The 25,112-nt window shown below is 40.4% G+C and overlaps 1 protein-coding gene across 1 annotated transcript in view; it reads right to left on the bottom strand.

Annotated features, from left to right (window-relative positions):
* Nucleotides 1-262: 262 nt before the first annotated feature.
* The window catches only part of LOC147663799 (olfactomedin-4-like), a 160,823-nt gene continuing 135,973 nt past the window's right edge, over nt 263-25,112 (bottom strand). The window contains exon 7 of the mRNA XM_086950196.1: nt 263-1,225. Within this exon, the coding sequence (XP_086806322.1) occupies nt 429-1,225 (797 nt within the window). The 3' untranslated portion in view covers nt 263-428. The remainder of the gene's footprint in view (nt 1,226-25,112) is intronic.

Genomic DNA, 25,112 nt, shown 5'->3' with positions numbered 1-25,112 from the left:
TTGGAATGATAATGTAAACTAAAAGAATAGAATATTGTAGTAGAGTGATGAGAATTAGTACTCAGGATGCAGGGGGCATCCTTTGGGAAATAACAGCAACATTATTGGGGTCAAGGATGAATCTTGGAGGCATGGTAAGCTAGGTGTCACCAACATGAGGAGAAAATGTTATGCTTGCTCCTTTTTCAATGTTATGATTAATATAGGTGCATCACTAAGCAAAATAGTCTGTTGCTTAATCACATCAGATGACACATTCCTCTCCATGTTTGTATTTTAGTAACAATTCAATTAAAAAAGAAACATCTGTGGATTTACTCAGAGCTATTCATCAATTTCTATTCAATACTTACATGAGTATTAAAAACTACCCACAACCACAAAAGTATTATGTAACTTATGATGTTTAGATCTATGTAAAAGTCTACTTAAGCAGGGTGAAAAGCTGTATCATATGTGACGTGATATCCATCACTGTAGACATAGAGTTTATGGTCGGAGGGGCTGTAGTTGATGCTCTGCATTGTTTCTAAGGTTTTATCAATCATGATGCTGAGTGTCCCCTCTTTCCCTGTTTTTGTGTCAAAGAAGTAAAATAGTTCTTCCTTTCTTGTGTTGATAGGGCGGACAGCATAGAGGACTCCGCACACGATGAATGCATTGGTGACTGAGGGTTTGTACTGCTTGGTTTGCCAGGTCTTTTCCACAGTCAGTGCAATGTCATTCAGCTTGCTGATCACAATGTTCCCTGTGCTTGCTTCTGTTGAGTAAATGACCCATAACCCACTCTCATCAACTGCGAAATCCATGTCTTGCCATGCGACTCCAGCATAGGAGAAGCGGTTGTTAAACACAGCGCCTGGAAGGACTTTCCTTAAAACCAGATTGTTGGTGGCGAGGTCAACTTTGCACATGTCAGCTGATGCGTGACAATTGTAGTAGAGGAAGTCCTCATACACTGCACTTCCACTGCCTTGGCCGTACTCCAGTCTGTACTCCCTATAATTTTTGTACAGCAGCAGATCATCGTGCGTGGTGAAGATTCGGAAATATTCGAGGTATCTTCCATCTGTATTGAGCGGGGCCGTCCAGTAGAGCTCCTTTTGGGGATTCCGTAAAGAGTACCCCTTACCCCACCCACCAAATCTGTAGGGAAAACCTCTCCAGTTCAGTTGTATTACATAAGGTTTGCTGATGTTAGAAATAACTCCATGGTCACAGCTTCCTGCAACACCAAGAAGAAAGAAAAGGTTGGTACCAATTATAGTTAAAGTGGTTGTAAGTATGCATTTATTTCTTGCCTCCCGTCATAATTATCCAGAATTATCCCAATACTAATCATAGAAAATTATCCAACTTAACATAAAAATATAAGTAATATATTTAAAATATTTAAAAAGAGGTTGGCACACATTAATTGGATCAGGTAAACACAGCAATTTGATAGCATTGGGTATTTACATACTTTATGCTTTACAAGCATCACATTTTGCGGGTGTTTCCTTGATATATCAAATAGTGTGCAAATAAAAAGTAAATATGTGACATCCTGCATGTTATACTTATAAAAATCCCATTACTTATATCACATTGATAAACCATCCATATCAAAACTGATATAGGGTTGATGCACCTCAGGTCTAATCTAGCTCTATGATAGAATTGAATATGAGCTTCTTGGGTTGCACAGCAAATCTACATAAAACGCATATTCAGTGAGCAAAGCGGGAGATCTGCATAACAGCTTTGAGGTTTTACTATAGCTTGAGATTATCCTTTATATTTTTGGAAGTAATAAATAAAGTGTTAAATGAATTGGCCACCAAACAAGCATAAGCACAACAAAGCTTTGTATCCTATATTCAGAGAAGGGACTGGACACATGCTGTACCTCACCCTAATTAAAAATACCTATAATGGTTATATTCAAACACTTTTCCGCCTTCTCATTTCCCATCAGACGATAGCATTTCCACGGAAAGCAGAATGGGGCACTATTAGCAGCAATGCCATTGTGACAAGCCTGGTCCAACCATCATGTTACACGTTTCTGTAGGTTTTATTCAGCCCCCAGGAGGTTTTATCTCGGACCCCTTTTTTTAGTTGAAGGAGTTATTTACTATAAGCAGACTTTTAAGTAACTGTATGATCTGACTCATGAGAATATTTGTTATAGAGTAGGCATGTTTCTTTCCTTTGTTAAATATCACAGGGATGCTATGAATCACATAGGAAAAACAATAAATTAGTGTAAGATGAATCAGTTTTCTACCTTTGGTTATATGCCAAATTTGTGATCATGATTGAAACCCCGTTTTACATATAATTTTACTGGATTTTTTTTATCCTTTTAGTGTTTTAGTGTTTTAAATGTCTGCTTTATAATAAATTGAATTGAATGCTTAAATTAATTATATTTAATAGTGTGATGATTTTATGGCTGGTTATTACGAATCTAATTATTCTTAAGAAATTAAATATAAACTGAGTGTGCAAATATAAAGTAAATGTGTGACATTCTGATTCTTATACTTATAGAAAATTCCATTACTGATAGATTTGGCCCTCTTCATCTTGTGACCAATTATTTTACCACATTACTAAACCACCCATACCAAAATTGATATAGAGTTGATGCACCTCAGGTCTGAATTAGCTCTATGATAGAATTGCATATAAGCTTTTTGGACAGTATAGCAAATCTTCATAAAATATATATTCAGTGAGCAACTTGCAAGATCTGCATAACTGCTTTGAGGTTTTACTACAGATTTAGAATATCCTTTCAATTTTTAGTCAACAATAAATAAAGTGTTAAATGAACGGGCCTCTAAAAAGTATGGGCCCGATTCACAGAACTAACTTAGGACAAAATCCTAAACTTACTACCATTTTGGTATTCACAGAAGGCACCTACTCATTTTAGTATTCACAGCAGGCACTTACTCATTGATCAGTAAGTGCCTTCTGTGAATACCAAAATGAGTAAGTGCACTTACTATTTTGGTATTCACAGAAGGCACTTACACATCAATGAGTAAGTGCCTGCTGTGAATACCAAAATGAGTAAGTGACTTCTGTGAATACCAAAACGAGTAAATGGTAGTAAGTTTAGGATTTTGTCTTAAGTTACTTCTGTGAATCGGGCCCTATAAGTACAGCAATGTGTTGTATCCTATATTCAATTAATTCTAGCTGTCAAAGAATGTACAGTACATGCAGATAAGTAATTGATGTCCTACAGGAACCCAAGACTAGAGCAAATCCACAAGCAGTAGGCAAGCCAGATTCAGAGCAAGAAAACACCATCTACTAAGATGCTTGGCGTTTTGACAGATCAGCCCACAATAGAACGCCTCTGTTAACAATTGGGTTGTAGGCTGACTGGGGTATGAGCCCCAGTCAGCAGAAACTGCAATCTCAGTCAGGGTAAGAAGCAGGCAAACACTAAATTATGTTGTGCTCACCCTATGGTAGCTTGGCATGGTGCATTTTAATAGGCAACGTGCAAATATTTTTCGCAACACTTCAAACAGTAAATCAGTGAAAACATCAGTCAGAAAGATTCCACACCAGGTTAGAAAAATAGAACTTAGGATAATAAATAAAACAAGACCAAAGTGACAAAAGTCCAATTAGTAGAACTGGATTCATGAATTTTTAAAGCATAAACTGCAATATAGTGCCTAAAAGTATAGCGTGCCAAAAATGGATGTCTGGTTGCGCTATACCGGGCCAAATCCCAGGTGAGCGTGATGGAGCACAAAATGCATTAAATCCCAGATTAGTCCCACCATAGGTTAACCATCTCCCTCTCAAGTTTTGTGTCAAGAGTTCCGTTCATGGGGAAGAAGTTTGCTGAGATCTAGGAGATCGTTGTTGGTGATGGTCAGCGTGGTGCGCAGAGCAGGCTGAACATTGCAGACGGGCAGGCTAGAGCCTTGTGGTGGCAAACTATACCGGCAGATGATGTTGCTTTATAAAGAGACAAACTTGCATTGGATTGCGCTGATTCTTTGTGTGAGTGGTGCTGTTTCATTCTAACAGGCTTGTTCATGTGTGTCTGATAAAATCTTTACACAGAACTTACCAATCACATGAGATATTCATTTCCGGTGACTTCAATTGTAATCTGATCAAAACAAACAAGAAAAAGGACAAAATCCATAACATTTGGAGCGATTTGGAACCACTAGGTCTAACAATCCTAAATGGAAAAATGGAGGGAGACATACCCCCCAAAACCACCTTCTCCAGCGGGAAAAAGAGCTCCATAATTGACTTCACCCTAACAAGTAATGAACTAAAAAAGAAAATAGAATACTTCGGAATCCAAACTAGACCTGAGAGCGACCACTTCCCACAAGAGATAATAATGAGGTTACACACTGAAGAGAAAACACAATTAGAATTCCTGTCCGCAATTCCAGAAATATATAAATTGCAAAAACTCAAAAGCAAGGGCCCAATAAAAAAGGAGATAATGGACTCAGTATTAGAATATGAAAGCTGCTCCTTGGGCACGGTAAACCAATCACCAATAGAAAATTGGGAAAATCTACATAAACTTTTGCTGGGAAAATTTGCAATAAATACACCGGCAAATGACGGCCACAAAGCAAACAAAGAGTCGTGGTATAACACCAAACTAAGAGACAAGAAACGGGAAATTGCGAAAATATTAAGAATGAGGGCAGCAGGAAAAAGGTCAGGAAATGATGTAGAAAATAACGACATACAAAAAATGAGGAAAGAATATAAAGAGGACTGTAGAAAAGCTAAAAAATCTCACACAGAAGAAATCTGGGTGGACCTTCTAAGAACAAGCAAACTTCCAAATAGCGGAGAATTTTGGAACATAATAAATAAACTTTCAAAAGCAGCCGGTGAACAAACCAATATAGGAATAAGTGAAACAACATGGGCCGCTTATATTAACAATCTGTACAACACCCAAAGTCATCCAACCAACATAGAAACAACCAAAAACCAAAAAGATTCAGAACAAAAAATTACAGTTCCCGGACAAGTGAAGAACGTCCAACAGGAAATCATTGCCCAAGAGGAACAGGTACCGCTGACAACGATCAAACACCTAACCGCATTAATAAGGAAAATGAAAGCGGAAGGAGCAGCTGGCCCAAATGGAATTCCAAACGCCTTGTTCAAATATGATTCCGAGTTCTGGGCAAAATATTTGACCCCACTATTTAACTACATTTACAAAGAAAAAAAGACTCCACCATCCTGGCAAGGAAATATCTTCCACCCGATTCATAAGAGTGGATGTAGAACGGAACCCGGAAATTACAGACTAATAGCATTAATCGATGTGGAGGCAAAGCTCTTCTCATCCTGTATATTGTCCCCACTTCAACAATGGATAAAAGACAATAACATAATACCTAAATTTCAAACCGGTTTCAGGGAAGGTATGGGCTGCTTAACGAACCTGTCAGCACTGTCGCTATTAATTGAAGGAGCAGGGAAAAGAAAGACGGGATTAATAGCCTGTTACATAGACCTGAAAGCCGCCTTCGACCGAGTCCCCAGAAAACGCCTATGGGAAAAACTGGACCTCTGGAATCTACCACCGGCATTAATGGAAACAATAATGGCACTATATAGCGAAACGTGGGCAAAAATAAAACTGGGAGACGGAAGAAGAATATCCGCAGAAGTAAAAATAACAAATGGCCTTAAACAGGGCTGCGTGCTCTCCCCAAGCCTTTTTAATATATATTTGGCCGACCTAAAAGACCACCTTCAGAATGCTAACGGACATCCACCAAAATTAGCAAACGAAAGCATTCAGTTTCTCCAATATGCCGATGACATAGTAGTCTTAAGTCAAACACCAATAGGCTTACAAAGAACAATATCAGAACTAACAGACTATTTTGAAAGAGAAGGCCTAGAACTAAACATCAAAAAAACAAAAGTGGTGAGACTAGCGGGCAACAGTAGAAGACCCTTCAAATGGTATACAAAAGGCAGACAAATTGAGGAAACAACTGCTTATAAATATCTGGGAGTCACAATAAGCAAAAACATGTCATTTTCAGACCAAAAAAGAATCATTACCGCAAAAACACAATCCCTGAGCTTTGCGTACAAAGTTCTTCAGGATAAACTGCAATGCCCTTCTTATGATCACCTGCTAAAGGTAATGGCAGCCCAAGTGTTACCATCACTCTCATATGGCCTGGAAATATGGCATGGAAAAGAAGCAGCCATTTTAAATACTCTCCAGACAAAAATATACAAATCTGTATTCAAACTATACAAAGGATCAGCCCCGGCACAAATAAGACTGGAATTTGGTTTACAAAATCAAATATATCAACGGAAATGGTGCTGGAAATTAAGATTGGCAGAAATTGGCTCTTTAAACAACTTATGCTGGCAAGAAATTAAAAAACAATATGACCGATATGAAGCAAACTCATGGGGCCACGACCTGCGAGTATCACTAGAAACCCTCAAAATAGAGGAGATCTGGAAAAATCCACCGGAAGAATCTTCTCTCAAAAAGATTTGCAATTTAAATGCAAAAGCCTTATCTTTGGCAGAAGATAAAAAGACTTTGGCCAAACGGCGCCATGCATGGACCATTTTAAATTCCTACAAACAATTGAAACCTCAAGCCTACCTCATAGCGCACTTCCGGCTATCTTTAAAGACTAAATTTTTGGCCCTTAGAATGGGAGACCACTGCTCCAAAGACTTGATTCCATCATGGAAAGTCACGCACCAGGGACAAAGATGCAGGCTATGTAACTACCACAGTGAGACTTTGTGTCATCTCCTGTGCACATGTGAATCCTCCACAGAAAAAAGGAAGAATTTATTAAAACCTATTTTTAATATGCTACAGATCCGCACCTGCAGGCAAGCTGTGACCAGCTGGTTGGGAGCAGGCTCAAACATTCTAATATAAAACAGACAACAGATATAGCCTGGGAGGAAATATTTTTTAACTACATGAGTTTTTAACTTGTTGCTATTTTAACAGAATTTTTATACATGTATGCTTTATGGTTATGATAAACCAAATAAAGTAAATTTTTGACTGACTGACTGACTGTGTGTGTTCTTGACTTCAAGAGCTTGAAAACCACACCAAGGGCGCCTGAGAGGCGCCTTGTGGGGGCTAGGAACTCATTAAAGAAGGGTCCAGAAGTAGAGGGGGACCTTGTTTTGTCCATGTGACTTAGATAAGGAGGCCAGCAGAGCAGCCCTTTTAGTCCCTCTAAAGTCATAGGTTCAAGATGGGTTTGAGGTCCAGTTCTTCCTCCTCAGGCAAGAAGGGAGCAGCTGCAGGTTAGCACAGCAAGGCAGCAGCTTCTTCAAAGTGAGGGTCCCTCAGTGTGACAGTCCTTTCAGCAATTCAGCAGGCCTTCTTCCTGGCAGAGTATCCCCATGTCAAGAGTTCTACTGAAGTGGTGGTATGTGAGGTCCAGTACTTATACCCAGTTAGTTGTGCCTTTGAAGTGGGGGAGACTTCAAAGACATGCCTTTGATGTGCACAGAGGCCTCCCTTCCTACTCTGGCTCCAAACTCACTACAGGGAGTATGCAGCCCTTTGTGTGGGGACAGGACACAGATTATTCTGGCGTAAGTGAGGCTGGGTCCAGCTCCTCCCTCCCATCTTTCCAGGATGGCCCATCAAGTCACCCATAAGCTCTGGGTGTGTGGCAATCTAGGGGCAATACACAAAGCTCAACTGTAACCCAACCCAGACATATGATTACAGAGAGGCAGCAGTCACCAAACTGATAAGGTTATCAAAAGCAAGCTTTCTAAAAGTGGCATTTTCAGAGTTGTAATTTAATATCCGACTTCACCATGAGTTTGGATTTTAAATTGTGACTCCAGAGACACCAAACCTGAAATTTCTATCTCTTCACAATTGGGAATTAGACTTATACAATGTTATAAGGTAATCACAATGTTATCCTATGGGAGAGATAGGTCTTGCATTACTGGAAAATTATTTGAAGTGTTTTTCACGTCCAGGACATGAAAAACTAAAAAGTACATGTCCTGCCTTTTAAGTACATTACACTCTGCCCTCTGGGTTGTACATGGCTTACCTTCAGGGTGACTTATATGTATAAAAAGGGAAAGTTTAGGGCTGGCAAAAGGTTTTTGACAGGTCGACATGGCAGTGTAAATGTACATGAAGTCTCTACAATTAAAGGCCTGAGACATGGTTAGGACTACTTAAGAGGGTGTCACAAGCGGTACTGTAGGGTCACTAGTAGCATTTAATTTATGGCCCTGGCCACATGCAGTGACTTATAAGTAAATTAAATATGCAAATTGGGTATGAGCCTATGCTATCATGTTTTAGGAAGACAGTACATACACGCACATGCACATGCACATACACGCAAACAGCTATGCGACCTTCATTGGCTCCCGGTGGCTCAAAGAGTGTGCTTCAAAGCCTTGGTCCTGACTCATAAAGCCTTACATGGTCCTTGCCCATCTTACTTTAGTGCCAGATTTTCGTTCTACCAGCCGGCATGCCACCTACGCTCGGCTGCTCATAGACAACTGGTTATCCCTAGGTTCAGAAAAACTCGCCTGGGTGGTCAGTCCCTGGCGGTAAGAGTTGCCAATATGTGGAATGCCTTGCCAGACCCTCTGAGGCATATGACTGACCTGACCACTTTAAAAAAACTCCTGAAAACCCATCTGTTTCAACAAGTGATCTAGACCCCCTGTTTAATCTGTCATTGTTCTCTCCACGCGCCAGGACACTCTTGAGTAACAGTGCGCAATACAAATCCATTTATAACATAACATAATATAACTTTAGCACTGGTTAGCAGTGGTAAAGTGCTCAGAGTCATAAGGCCAACAAAAACAAATTCAGCAAAAAGTAGGAGGAGGAAGGCAAACTGTTGATGAGCCTGCAGAAAGGGACATTTTCCAACAGCCTTCAACAATTACCAGGGAATTAATAGTTTAGACAAAAACTACTCTGTGACAAAGAGGCAGTGCTGGAAAGTATGCAATATAATGTTTCAAGATCATGTTTCCCCACAGCCTTTAATAATTGCAGGATTCTAATGACAACTGAAGAGGCCTTATCTGTATGTGTTCCAATATGCACCGAGAAGGACACATTACTTGATATTAAATCCCATAAACAACAGTATTCTATGAATATTTAATTTTTTTATTCATTTAATCACCCTTCTCCCAGTTTTTTAAATATTTTGCACTATAGTTAAGGTAATCTGTTTGCTGATTTAGATTATAACTTATATAGCTAACAAATCGAGCCATCTATACAGACAATTTTCAGTGAGGTCTAACCGAATTAGATCATCAACACATATGATGACATATAGAGAGTACCCACCCAAAGAAGGAGGGAACCATTGAACAGAAATAAAAAATTCTGAAAGATCAGTTGAACATAGGAGAAGCAGCAGGGATACTACAACATACCCCATTTCAATTCATTATTTGCCATTTTTTAAAGTAATAATCTTTTGCAACTATTCAAAATAGAACACCAGTCTTTGAAGTGTAAGACACTAAGTAGTAAGTATTCAACAGTGCTGAGAAATATCACTAGTTTTCAGTTTAGGCCAGCGTGTTAGCAATATATAGTTTTGTTTTTGCTGTTAACTTCTTAATCATCGTACAAAGAATCATAGCTTTATCAATAGTAGTGGAGCATAATTTGTTGTTATAGGATCAGATTATTTCGCTTAACCGATATTCATTATATGTAGAAGTACTATTCTTTGCAAAGAATTTCCCTGACATTCGTAAAGGGCCAAGTGACAGTCATTTTGTAAGTTCCAGATGGAGCATTTTTATGGGGTAGAATGAGGCTTCCATGCCATAATGCTAGAATAATGGATGTACAGAGACAGTGATGAAGAGCAGCTGCCAATTTTGGAGATCAAAATTCATCACTACTTTTATAGATAAATATCAGTACCCCACCTGGATCTTGAAAATGTGTCAACTTTGCCTCATTAATGGAAACAGTGACATGTTTCATGAGCACAACCAAAGATGTATCAGATGCATTTCCAGGATTATTGTTTGTGTGGACTAAGCCGTCATAAGAAGATAATTTAGAGAAACAGACCTACAGTACAGATTATCAAAATGGAAGTTTTATTCGCTCATGCTTATAGTAACATATTTTGTCTTACCTTTCTTTGCCAAAGATCTAGCTATAATTAACCAAAACTTAGTTAAATCCCCCAGTAATTGTTGTTGTGAAGAATTTCAGAATTTAGCTTCAGTACATTTTTTACTCAACTTACTACACAGATTTATCAATACAGGATCCAAAGTAGACCTTAAACAATTTTACATAGTGCTAAGTGGGTCAATTCATCATACTACAATAAATTACTGAATGGTTGCATGAATCCACGACCAAGTGTTATCCATGAACACAAATCTACTTCAAGTTATGAATTAGAATTGCATCATATTTAAGATATGTGCTTATAAGGATTTTACCCTGAGGTTTAGAGTCAGGGCTAAAAAAAGACTATGTACATTTGAAGTCAAGTAGATTAAATTATGATTCCTTAGATCCGAATTCAATACAGTTAAACTGACTACCATAACCAGTGCCACGTATGAAAAGAAGAAGTAGCCTATTGATGAGTCTTTACGCTATTCTTATCAAGTAAGCCTCCCATTAACATCACTTTTGTGCTGTCAATTTAGAATGACAACATTGAGAAATTATGTACAAGTGACCCTAATGTGTTCTCTAGCATCACCTCTCAAATTAGAAAGTTGTGGAAATTTCATGGCATATATATTTCATCTAGTTTGCAGGACCCATGTTCATCATATTGCCGGTCAGAAATATGGCAATAAAGTCACTAAATATACAAGATTTAGACAATCAATGTGTTACTAAAATATTTTTTAAACAATGTTTGGTTTATTTGGTAACTGAAGGCTCATAAACTTTAATCAGTATGGGTTTGAGTAATGCATTATCCCTTCTATTCAAATTAACTTCAATGCAAATAAACTATTGCATGTAGGCCATAACTGTGTACTAAACAAATTGATATTATTCTTCAATTATGGAGCAGAATCTGATTTTGCTTGCTTTTAGAATGGCATGTAGGACAAGAACAAAATATATGATTAGTTTAATCAGAAGTATCCCAAATTGACATTTATTAAAGAGAAACAATATACAATGGCACCAATTTGCTAAGAGTCAGAATCGGTTAACTGAGCTAAACATGAACTTAACTATATCATCAAATCACTAAGTTTCTTGTTGGAATAGATCTCAGGAAATATGCCACTGCAATACTCCCAAATCCATGCCTAGTCCATTTTTGATGAAACAGATTATGTCAATGTGTCCATTATTTGTGATATATATCTGTTTCCTCCTTTTCCTTTCATGGTGATAATTAGTAGTTTAGAGAGTGAATTTTCAAAAGTTTTTTTTTAAAACTGGATTGAAATGATCACTTTTATAAAACTCTCCTTGAATATCGCAGATCTCAAGTGATCAGTAAATAGCAATATCCAGTCCTCTGTTTGTTAACTGTTGCTATACTTGTTGTATCTAAATCTTACAGTGTGTCTGTGAATTGAAAGGCCTTTTAGACTTTGATTCAACTGAATGCGGGCTCTAGAACATCCTAGCCATGTCACAATGTGTATCCATTGTTATACATTTGAGACAATGCACAGAAGTTAAGTAAAACCTACCGGATCGTCCTTTCTCTGATGTCAAATTTTGTATGAAATTCAGGCACATATCACGTGCTGAGAAGAGCTATTCCCCAACAAATGAGTCCAAATTCCAGTCATTCTCAGTCACGCCTAAAAGCATTTCAAATACCACTATGATGTTCAGAGTCCAACAGTGTTATGTTAGGTGGATAGAATAGTAATGTTAATGGTGATGAAAGCCTTATAAAGCTCATGTTCACCCAAGGGTATCATGATGTAAACACCCAAAAGGGAGAGCTGATATGATGAGGCTGTATATACATCTCACTGACAAATGCATCCTCTAGAAGAATTCAATCATATTGCAAAGCCTTGCCCATGCTGAAACCCTCCTTCGCTCTGCTACTGCTGAGGAGCTTCATCCCCCCAAGAAACTCCCTGGACTGCTTGTCTCGCTTTACTCTGAGGAGATATGACTGTTAAACTTTCTGCTAGGGTCTTAGGCAGAAGTAGCATGTGTATAGTGTCACACTAGAGTCTGCACGCTCCATCACATGGCTCCATAACTGGGAAACCCTGCAATTTCCAATTGTTCAACTACAACTGACCACTACCAAATACTGTCTATTTGCATTCTAGCCTTTTCAGTGAACCTTTTGAGCTCAGGGGCATACTTTGAAGTTTAAGGCCTCAAATTAACATTAAAGCTTGATTGTAATAAGTGCCACGTTCACACTTGTATTCAGGTGTGTGTGAGTGATACACAAGCTCTCCAGGGGCCAGGCAACCAGCAGATTGCAGAAAAGAATCACTATTGAGTAGATACTCCTAGGCTCTAACGCAAAGGTGAAGTGAGTGATTATAATTATTAAAAGAAGTATTGACTACTTGCATTCATTTTGTATCTACAGGGCATACGGGCAACTAAAGCTAGTCCTAAGTGCCAAATTTCTTCCTATTTTGTCAACAATGCTCAATTAAGTGCCTTTGCTCGGACTCAGGGATGCAACTTGAAGCATAATTCTTAAACTTGTTTTAGTCTGTGAAGTTAGAATATCTTAATTTCTCAATTTTTATTGTATTCTGAAGTATCACTGTTTGAACTGTGATTTCAGAGACATTCATAATAAACCCCTGTAACTGCAATGTTTAAAAATCATACCTCATGTAACATATGAGAAGGGTAGTTCACAGATTGATATAAACCCTTGCAGGGGAGATAGAAGGGGACAAGGGAAATAACAACCCAAAACATTTTACCTGTTCACTCATGCACAAGATAAAGGAACCAATTCAAGATAGATTCTATTTGACCTGTCAGCCTTAGTGTATTCTTCCCCCAAACATTTTGCCCTTAACCTCCTATTTTTTTTTATTCATTTTTGCTGTCCTTAGGACTCTGTGCACTTTACCGCTGCTAATCAGTTCTAAAGTGCTTGTGCTTACTCACCAAAAAAATTGTAAAATTGGCTTACATATAATTGACTTATTAGCCCCCATTAAAGCGGCATACCACATACACAAGGAAGGTAAAATAAAAGCAAATAGTGGGCATGTAATACTTATTGTGCCACCTACCTATGTAGCCACATAAAACATGTCCCAGATCTGCCAGTGAGGCCTAAATGCAGGTTAATACTGTTGATTGACTTTGCAAAATAGCCCCTAGTCAAGCCTTAAACTCCCCTCTTATTGTATATGTCATCCCTGAGTTAGGCCCATAGGGCAGGGTGCATTTAAATGAAAAAGATGGGCATGTATATTTAAGTTTTATATGCCCTGGTAGTAAAAAACTCCGAAATTCATTTTCCACCACTGTAAGGCCGAACTCCCCTATAGGATAACATTAGTTTCTCTTACTACATTTATTTAGTGATAACATTTGATTGAGAACAGGTAGGCATTTCATGTTTGGTGTTGGGAAATTATAATTTAAAATCCTCTCATATCATAAAGTTGGATTTTAAGTTACCTTTTTAAAAATACCACTTTTAGAACGTTTCCATTTAACTGCCAAAGCTAATTTGTGCCTGCAGCCTGTTCCTGAGTCAAATTATTGGGAGAATTTTCACGATGTACTTTGTTTAACCCTACCAGATAGGCACTCAAAAGAGGAATTAAGTGTGCCTAGATAGGCCATCACTGGTAGGAAAGGGGGCTCTACAGCCCTACTTACAAGTCATTAAGCTGTACCCTGCCTTCACACAAAGGACATCAAACTACCTCATTGTTCATGCAGTCAGGCTGGAGCTAGGGCAGGGAAGGCAGGAAACTCCAAGAACTTCAAAGGGAATTCTCTAGAAACTTCTTCTTCTTCAAATAAGGCAGACGTGTCAATATTAATCCTCAGACCCACTCTTCACTTTCCTTTCTAGACCTGCCAACAGACTCTCAGAGGACTGTCCGCAGCTGTTGCCTGATGTGTACTTCAGAAGACTGCCTTGCTGCACCTGGTAGAACTTCTCTGGTGCCTGGAGCCTGCCTTGAACCCTCAGAGGCCTACCCTGCTGCTTGAGCCCTACATCATCACTTGAACCCAGGACTGCAATATTAAGTCCAATGGCTAATTTACTGACCTCCTGTTCAGAGCCATACGGACATAACAGGCTCCCACCATCTTGAAGCCACACCTGGACCCAGCATGAGTGAGTTCCAAACCTTCAAGTGAGGCCTCTCTAGTCTGGGACCCTTGAACGTGGTGCTAATCTGGTTCCCTGACAGTCAAAATCCAAAACTTGGGACTTGAAGAATTGTGGTTTAAAGCTGCTCTGGGCATCAACTGCTCGACAATCTGCCTAAGATGCATCACCTGTCAGCCTCTCTTTGAAGCAGCCACTGCTACATTCTTCCCCACGATTCAGAAAAGGGGGTGGTGATGAACAGAGTGTCTGAATTAAGCAGACCACTCTTACCCAGTCCAAAGATCAGGGCTTGATCCATCACCGTTATTTATCTCACTGCTCCATCCCAGCTCAGAACCTGGCTATATGCAAATCAGTCTGTCCCTGGCCCAGTGCATCATGGGAACAGGGCAGACTAAACTACCAAGCCAATTCTTTACCAGAAAGGAGACAAGCTACCGGGGACCGGTTTCTGGCATTTCAGCCGTCTTCGGCCCGGCTTGCTTGAATCCTGATGGAGCAGTGAGAAAGGGACTCATGTCTGAGTATACCCTGCCACACCTAGAGTGGTCTGCTTAATTCAGACACTCTGTTCATCACCACCCCCTTTTCTGAATCATTTTTGTCCACCATAAGCGTGGAAGGGTATACTCAGATGTGAGTCCCTAGCTCATTGCACCATCAGTATTCAAGCAAGCCGGGCCGAAGAAGGCTGAAATGCCAGAAACCGGTCCCCGGTAGCTCGTTTCCTTCCCAGTATAAGAATTGGCTTGGTAGTTTGGTCTGCCCTGTTCCCATGATGCACTGGGCCAGGGTCAGTCTAATTTGCATATAGCCAAGTTCTGAGTGGGATGGTGCAGTGAGCTAAAAAACGGTGATGGATCAAGCCCTGATCTTTGGACTGGGTAAGAGTGGTCTGCTTAATTTAGACACTCTGTTCATCACCACCCCCTTTTATGAATCACATTCTTCCCCACAGCAGCAAATCCTGTTCAGGGTTCCTTCAGGGAAACGGTATACAGCCTCTGGAGCCCTTGATGGCTACAGCTTATAGCTTTGTCCCACTGAAGATTTGTTGACTTCCCCAAAAAACATTTAGGGCATGATTACGAGTTTGGTGGTCTTGGAGGGGGCTGCCACACCAGCACCCTGCTCCAAGACCGCCAAACTCAACCAGCAGCCACTCACGAGCTTACAAGTTATCCCGCGGTCTGGCAGGCAGTTTTTTTATGTTCCCATTGCAGTTCCTAATAAAAAGATACTTAAATAGGAACACCAAAGCCCTTTCTTGAAAGAGATGGACTGTAAAGTCCATGCCGTGCAGGAAATGGAGTAACTGCACACAGGGGTGCACAACATGTGCCCCCTTGCATGCACTCCATGGTCCTGAAGCAACAGGGGGACCGGTACAGCCCTCTTTGTTTCCTCACAGCCAGTTTCCATGGCAGCCTCACTGCCATGAAAATTGTGGCAGTGAGAAAACTCGTAATATGCTCACGGTGCCGCAGCGACACCTCCAGCATAATAGGGCCTCTGACCACCACTCCACCACAACAGGATCCATGATCCCCAGTGGTTGTGGCGGTCCCATCGCTTTATTCTTAATATTGCGAGTGGACCGCCGGTCGGGTCATCCAGGGACCGCCACAACGGGTTCTGCAGTCTGATGGACTTCCAAATTCGTAATCAGGCTGTAGTAGCTTGTGCCTTTTGCTGGTTAGTATGTTCCTCGGTTCAGAACCTAACTGCCTGAGCGTTCTGTACAAAGCGTTGGGGCTTTGTCAGTTGGTGGTTGTCAACGTCGTGGCTGCTCTGCCTGTGATAGTCCAGTCTTGTAATAAATCATCAAAATCAACTTACCTGCTTCCTGTATATTTATTATGACATCTTTTCTGGCTACGAGTGCTGGGCCATCAACATGGACCTGCATGCCCGCGACCTGCAATACACTCCTTCCACTCCATTTGTATTCCCATGAAGTTCGGCGACAGGAGTGAGCCCTTCATTGGTAACTCCGTCCAGAGTGGCGAGGGGCGACACTGGATGTACTCACATGGCGCTGTTGGCAGAGCAGCATTTCCAAGGTTTGGAAATAACGTGAAATGGAAGGAGGGGTCTGCATTTTACCGACGATGACATAGAGTAGTGCCTGATGATGGCGTGCTTAACTGCGCGTCTGGTGTTGTGATTGGAACGCAAGCATTCTAAAGTCTTTTTTTTTTCCTGTGCTTGGAGGGAAGCAAGAAACGCTGCCAGTTTCAATTGTTGTGTGCTAAACATACATCATAAAGCCTTCATTCAAGTTTGCCTTCTTCCATTATCATGTGAAGTCAGCAGGGACCTGCGTCATAAAGCCTGGTTTCTTGATTTACAGTAGGGCAGTGTCACAGAGCTTGCTGTTTGTAGAACTGGCTCTGTGAGGAAGTTTTAATTACTGTGTCTCGCATGTGCCCATACAGTGTGGGGTACTGTAGGTTGCATTGTCATTTGTAGGATGCTACTCCTGGTAAGAACAGCTTATTATCAAACAATTTAACTTTATGACAGTATTGAGAATGTATTTATTTTTCAGCCTTCACATGATATTTTAAATTTTGGTTCTTCCAATCACACTCACTGTGTTGCACTTTGTTTATCTTTGTTTATCAATGGAAACAGTGGTATGATGGGTTTGAGCATATCTTCGTTCAATTAGTGCCATTCGATTCAGATCTGAGTGAAGGAAATATCTTCTGCTTCATTCCTTGGGTTTTGAAGGAAGAGCAATTTTGAAACACCTTCCCCGACCTGTCATTGGAGGTGAAGAGATTCTTGATGATTACCAAGACACTGTGAAAAGACTTCAAACCAGGTTTGATGTCTAACCTAGCCTAGTGGTGTTGGAACACAAGTTTTTTCTGCGTGTTCACAATACTGGTGAAGATGATGACACTTATATAACTGCTTTGAGGAGGTTAGTCTCAGAGTTCCAGTTTGAGAATTTTGCAGACCAGTTGATGCGAGAACAGTTTATTTGTCACTGCACAGACAAAATGATCAAACAGAAACTTCTTCCGATGGGCAATCCAACATTGGAGGAAACTATTAAACTGGCCAAAAGCATTGAGACAACTCAGTTGTTGGCAAAGGAACTAGCGCCCAAAAACAGTGAAGCAGTTTCTGCTGTCAAGGTTAAAGAATCCAAGGATACTAAAGACATTAGGCACTTTGACAGGTCACGTTATGGTTTTGGCGAAAAGCAAAACTCCTTCTTTTCTAAAAAAAATTATCTGTTTTAGGTGTGGGTACAGGTCTCACATGAAGGTAGCTAGTGCCCATCCAAGTTAGTGACTTGCAGAATTTGCAACAAACCGGGTCACTTTGTGAAGGATTGTCAAGCTGGTAGAGGCAAAAAACCTTTGTCTGTCAAATGTGTCTTGGATGAAAACATGTATTGTGATGAGTCCATCACTAAAGACCTAAGGGGCATGGACGTGGTGGTACAAGATGATGTGGTCAAGGTGGAATATCCAGAACTATGTGTTAACCCCTACGTTGAGGTTCAGGTTGGGGATAAGGTCTTGACATTTTAGTATATTCTGGTCCTCATATTTCAATGATCACACAAGAGCTTTTTGACAACACTTGGCCCACTAGACCTCTCTTACCTCCTGATCACAAGGCAGTTTCTGATGAAGGAAGAGAGATCAATTTGTCTGGATACATTGAGGACATTATGGAGTTCTGGGGTAGGAGGATTGCAGGGAAAGTGTATGTGGCACATAAAGGATTGAACATTCTGGGCTGGTTTCTCCAGGGGTTATTTGGCATGGTACCTGGGACCAGTGGGCAAGTTCTTGTTGTAAGGGACAATTTGGATCTCAAAGAAATTATTAATACATTTCCTCATGTTTTTTCTGGTAAACGAGAAGGTCAGAGACTACCAACATTAAATTATCATGAAAGATGGTGTAAGAGCAGTTAAACACAAGCTTTGGAATGTTCCTTTTAGCATTAGACAAGATTTGGAGATTCAGCTTAATTCCTTGTGTGTGAAGGGGATAATAGAACCTGTTGACTCCTCCCTGTGGATTTCTCCTTTGGTTATAGCCCGGAAACAGAATAGGGAGTTGAGGGTATGTGTTAATCTCCGCTGTCTAAACAAGGAGATTTGGGTAGATTCTCATCCCCTCCTGAACATCAACGAACGTTTAGCAGGATTGAAGAATGCTAAACTTTTTTCTAAGATAGATTTGGCCTCCACATAACATCAGGTTGAGTTAACTCCTGAATCCAGACATCTCACTTCTTTTGTCTCCCCTTTTGGCCTTGCGTCAGTGGCATTTGTTTTTCAGCGTTTAATGAATAACATGCTTAAGGGCATTGATGGATTGTCTGTTTTTCAGGATGATGTTTTGGTTGTTGCACCTGATAGGGCTGCCCATGAAGCCATTCTTCAGAAAGTGTTGTCTAGATTTCAATATAATGGTTTTGTGCTGTGCAGGGACAAGTGTGTCTTCCTTACAAAGGAACTTGAGTACTTGGGACACTTGGTCACTGCACAGGGCATTCTTCTCTTAGCCTAGTCTCATAGATTCCATTATCAAGTCTAAAGCACCCTCTGATAAGGCTAGCCTCAAGTCCTTTTTAGGGCTTTGTGAATTTTATTCACATTTTGCTGCAGATTTTGCAAGCAAGCTGAGACCTCTTTCACAAATGCTCATGAAGGGTTTCGTGTTGAGTGGGGTGTTCAATGCCAGAATGTGTTTGATTGGGTCAAGAAACAGATTTTGCTAAAAGTGTTAAAGCATTATGATCCTGAACTTCGTTGCACTGTAACTGTGGATGTTAGTAATGTAGGTGTGGGGGCTGTTTTGAGTCAAACCAAAGGTGATGAGGTCAGGACCATTGCTTTTGCCTCGAGAGTGCTATCTCCAACTGAAAAGAAGTATTCAGTCATCAAGAAGGAATTGTTGGCTAGTTGGTGGGAAGTGATGACATTCGGAAATGTTATGTGGGGAAGAGGGTTTTGTCTCCAAACTGAGCACAAGTCTTTAATTTATATCTTGAGTGGCAAAAATGTCGGAGGATTCACTCCTGGCATTGCTCGCTTGTCGTCTAAACTCCAGATTGATTTCTCGCCCGAGTACATTCCCGAAAATAAAAATTGTTGTGCAGACTACCTTTCACATTCTTCTGACATTGTGGAGGATGAACTTGTCATGGGTGAGGAGGACAAGGAAGACTTAATTGTTGCTGCTGTTGATGTCCCACAGTTGTGTGCGATTACAGAGAGTGAATGATGTTTCCTTGTTGACTATCATGAAATATGTGGAGACAGGATGGCCTAGGGAGAGGAATCTGAGTTTTGATTTGAAAACGTATATTCAGGTGGCAGATGAATTGTCTATTGAGGATGGTTTGCTGTTGAGAACAGACAAGTTGGTTCCTCCTGTGTGTTTGAGAGCTAGAATCATTGTGAAAGCTCATGAGGGGCATTTGGGAGCCACTATGATAAAAAGGGTGAGACTCTCTTTTTGGTGACCCTCCATGGACAGGGAAGTGGGTGAAATGGCCAATTCATGTGTGATTTGTTCTAGCTGGGATAAGACGGATAAGTCAAGCACCCCTCCTCTTTCTCCTATTGAGTTGCCATCTGCACCTTGAGTTAAGTTGGGGCTTGATATTGTTGGTCCATTTCATGAGCTTGATGCTTTTTCAGGGTTTGCATTGGTCATGATGAACTATTACCCCAAGTGGCCTGAAGTCAGGTTTGTGAGGGAAGTGACAACAAGGACTGTTGTAGAATTTCTAAAAGATGTCTTTAGAAGAAAGTTTTTCCGGAGACTCTCGTGACCCACAATGGCATTCAGTTTGTCGCTAGAGAGGTGGGGGATTTTATTCACACCAGTGGGATCAAGCATCTCAAGAGTTCACTTTATCACCCCCAAACCAATGGTGTAGTAGAACGCATGAACAGAGTGTTGGGGAAATGTATACAATAGGCTCTTGATAAAAAGTGTGAGGTTGATAATTCCGTCAAGAGCATGCTTTGGTTCTATAGCACCACCCCTCATTCCACTACTGGTGTTTCACATTTTGAGTTGTTGCGAGGATGCAGAGCTACCACCACCTTTTCTCCGAGTTGGATGAGTAAACGGGTCAAAGGTGGACAGTGGTCAGATGTCTGTGTTAGGAGATGGGTGAGTATGACTCAAGAGAAGCAGAAAAAATACTTTCACACAAGCTAGAATGTCAAAGGGTTTGATTTGGCTGTATGTGATCACGTTCATGTGAAGAAACCTGTACATGTGAGGAAGGTCATTCCAAGTGTGGCCCTACTATTGAAGTGGTGGTCAAGGGAGATTCTGTGAAACTTGTGAATGGCCCGTGGTGGAAAAAGGATTTTTTGGTGAAATCTGGTGTCTTTTATGAAGGTTCTGGAGGCTGTAGCATCGGTGGTGATAGGAGTTCTTCATGTGAGAGTCAGACTGATTTGAAACGCAGTTCCAGGGTTAGGAATATCTCTGCACGTTATAGGGACTGATGTGTTTTACCACTATGTTTTTTACCTTTTTACAGGAATTGTTGCTTATCCTTGTAATGTGTTATGGTGGATTTTGCATTTCATTATTGTCTGTTCTTACAGGTATTGTTATCCTGTTTTATGTTCTATTTTTTCGGTATGCAACGGTTACCACGCATATTTTACAACGCGGTACCGTTACAACGTTACTTTTACCACGCAGGTCGTTACAACGAAATGCGCTGGGGGGCGCTCCAGGATAGTAAATACTTTAATTTACTATCCAACTCCTTTCCCTAGAGTCCACGGGGACTGGAGTTGGAATAGTAAATTAAATAATTTACTATCCAGCGCCCCTCCACGCAAGTCGTTGTAAAAGTACGCGTGGACGCGTGGTACCGTCATACATCCTATTTTTTCTTGTGTTTTCTTTTTCCGTCCTCAGTTCTCCTTTTCTCCCTTTGTGGTCTTCCTTCTCTCATTTTCCATTGTATTTTGGGGAAAACCCATGTAGTAGCTCGAGCCTTTTGCTGGTTAGTATGTTCCTCGGCTCAGAAACTCACTGCGTGAGTGTTCTGTACCGAGCGTTGGGGCTTTGTTAGTTGGTGGTTGTCGACGCAGCAGCTGCTCTACCTGTGATGGTCCAGTCTTGTAATAAATCATCAAAATCATTTTGCTTGCTTCCTGTATCTTCGTTATGACACAGGCCTTAAGTCCAAATGTCAAAATCATCACTGCAACTTCATCCAGTGGCCCTCCAATAACAACGCCTCTTCCTCAGACACTGCCTGTAGCCTTGGTCCACTGACTTTCTCTCAGACATTTTTCTTTGCAATGTCTTTTAAGTCTAGAGGTAAATGCCAACCGGGTCGCCATATTTTTCAACTTTGACCCAGTCTCACGTGACCAGATGTCAAGGGTTGGCGCTTTAATCTTTTGAACACACAAGATGATGGACGGAATGTCGCACAATGGCAAAACATTCACCCCCAGTCACAGATCTGAGTTTAATCCATCGTTATTTTGCTCACCAAGCCACCCCAGTTCAGTTATGGCCATATGCAAATCAGTCTTGACCCTGTGCCTCATGGGAACAGTCCAGCCCAAACTGCCAAGCCATGTCTTTCCTGGACCGGAGTCAAGCATCCTAGGACCGGTTTCTGGCTATCAGCTGTCTTCAGCCAGGATAGCTTGACTCCAGTGGCTTAGTGAGCAAGGGACCCACATCTGGGCATACCCTTCCCACATAGGGTGAACAGCAAAACACACAAGATGATGGACGGAATGTTGCACAATGGCAAAACATTCACCACCAGTCACAGATCTGGGTTTAATCCATCGTTATTTTGCTCACCAAGCCATGGCTTGGCAGTTTGGGCTTCCAGCTAATTCTGCTTATCAACCGGGTTACAATGCATAGTCTAAATTTGAGGGCGAAAAAGCATTATACATAGATTTTATTGAAAACTGTAAGTCCATGCAATGAAAAATGTTTTAACTATTTTTATAGTGGGATCAGAAACACTATGCTAAGACATTCTTGATAAGAATCTCAGAACATTAAACAAGCATTATTGCAACCTTTGGATGCCCCCGGATGGATTTTGATCTTTGCTGGCAGTGCCAAAATACACCTTCCTAGTCACGCCAATGATTATACAATTTATTTTTACGAGTGAGGGAAAGAGTATATCCTGTGCTTAAATGTGGGTCCACAATGGTAATTGAATAACCAATCTCTTTTAGAGACAGATTCAAACTGCACAAAATGTGCCTACCATAGGAAGCATCAGCATATTTCTTCTCAAAAGATTCCATTAAAATCAATACTTCTAACTAAAATTTGATTGTTTAACCCTTTCCATGCGGCCGCGATTCCCCTGGTGTGCTGTAAACAGCACGAACAGGGGCGGGCCGTGACGAACCTTAGCCGTCATCAGCACACAAGCACCGTAGTGCATGACGGCTGGGGTTCGTCATCAGCATGGAAGGGGTTAAATAGGAAAATAGTACAATAGATTGTGGAATTATTCATACATTCCACTTTATCCACAGACTACTCTATTATATTTATAAAATGAGGACGGCAAGCCTTGTTGAACAATGGTTATCCGAAGTCAGAGTGGACATTGTCTAGCTGATTGAGTTAGACTGCCCCTCTTGGGAAGAGGCCGAGAGTGATGTGCAAATGGTAGAGCTTTACTCTATAATGGCAAGGATGAGCTAAAAATTGATGAAATGGAAAGTGGCATGCAGGGATCAGCAGTAGCAGAGATTAAATCAAGTATTCAAGCCATCATTTGTTTTTGCTGTATAACTAAGTCCCCCTAAATAGGAGGTGTAGGACTAAATGACTGAGTCCGAGCTTGTTGCAACATAGGGCTCAAGCTGCACAAAAGAGGCCAAATAAAACCAAGACCAGTCTATTTTTTTTATTTTTTATGGAAAGCAATTATTAGCAGAGGCATTTAAAAGCAATGGCAATTTTCACATGCATGCTGTAAAACTGTTAATAAAATCATAATAAATGTGTTCTACTCGTAAACAATTAACCTATTTATAACTATATTCATGAATTTTAAAAAGCGACCCTTTAATTGAGGATTTTCAACGCTTATACATTCTTTACTGCTTCAGTATCTTTTCTAATATTTGAGGAAATAAAGACCAGCATTAAACGTGTCTTCCTGAGTATTGTCAATTCACTACAAATACATATTATATGAAGATTGCTCTGCAGCTATGCAAATTCTGCATGTAGGATCTGTTTCGCCTTTTAGACAGTACTCTAAATATCCTTCTCTTTCTCTCTACATTCAGTGGTAGTTCTCAGTACTTTGCCTTGCGTTATTTGCATGTGTGCTTAGCACTACACAATTATACCTCGTTTATCCAAAGCAGAATGGTCTTTGAAAGAGATCAAAGATGTTGTTTTTTATTGATATTTTTTTGTGATATGGTAAATCCATGGCTTTAAACGTCACTGACTTTAGAGAGTCTTCCAGGTATAAACCCCAATGGTTTGTATTCAATGGATTATTTATTTCTTGCCACACTGTACTTTTTAGAGTTTCTTCTCTGACTAGTCCGAGTTTTGAACAGTTAACTATGTAAAAGGCTTTAAAAAGAGCGATTGTTTTTAAAAAGTAAATGCCAAGCACACCAAAACGTGTGTTTGCTGCCAGGAGGTCGAAAAAAAAATGTATGGGAGCAACGTTGCACGGTATGTGACCACTTGCTGAATTTTCCATTGTTTGTTAGCATGTAGGTGTAGGCATTAGTTTGCTACTGATCACCTTGGTAATTGGAAACTAAGGTAGACAAAACAGATTACCAATTGAGCACAAGAAAGAGTTATTAAGAGCTGGCACTGTTATTATCACGGCCACTAGGGCCAGCTTCAAACTGCCATGTTTATTCATAGATAGACCTAAATATTTGTACACAATGGTACATTAAGCTTGGTATTGATGCATCTACCAACTTCCATTTTTGACAGGCTCTCTTGTCTGTAGGCTGTCACTTTAGTCTGATCATTGTTTTTTGACCCGGGATCCCTGTTTGGCTAAGGTAGGTACCTTAGGCCAAGTAATGCGTCATACACTAATCAGGTACTCCGCTATGCAGAAATGATGCAATGTGTAATACCACAGTCAGGTACTCCGTTATGCAGAAATGGAATAATGTGTAATACACTGAGGCACTGATCACTGCCTTAGGCGGTCCCTCTGCCTCTCCTTCTGACTTCCAGTCAGCCTCTCAACAGTTGCACCCAAAATGGGTGAGACCCCTGGCATCAATTGTAGAGGAATGTTTATAGGTAACAAGGACCCCCTGAATATATGAATACAGTAATTCCTAGGTCAGAGAAACACAATTTAGGAAATATAACAACCTAGGCAATTCGATACTTAAAGCTCTTGGGAAAGTGACAACGGAGAAAAAATTACCAAGTGTATCCAAATGATCATTAGTGACATGAATTTTATTAACAAAAAAGAGATAAAAACCATTAAACAAGTTCATTCTCAGATAATTTTAAACAATTTCACAAGTTAATTGAAGCAACATTACATGAAATCACAATACAATTAAAATCACAATTCAAATAGGGAAAATAATATAAGAAGAAAAATAAAGGTGGCAAAAAGATTTTCTCGACGCACGTTTCGCGACCAGCGCCTTCTTCTCGAGTAGCCACAGGTTATTGCCTTTACAATTTTCGAAGTTAGCAGTTGTATTTTGTTGCTTACGGATAAAGGACGGTTTAAAATTTTGGATATCTTTCG

The sequence above is a fragment of the Lissotriton vulgaris genome, unplaced genomic scaffold, assembly GCF_964263255.1.
Source record: "Lissotriton vulgaris unplaced genomic scaffold, aLisVul1.2 SCAFFOLD_1391, whole genome shotgun sequence".
Lineage (NCBI taxonomy): Eukaryota > Metazoa > Chordata > Amphibia > Caudata > Salamandridae > Lissotriton > Lissotriton vulgaris.
Note: the sequence above shows the minus strand (reverse complement) of the source record. Positions and strands in the feature narration are given on the sequence as shown.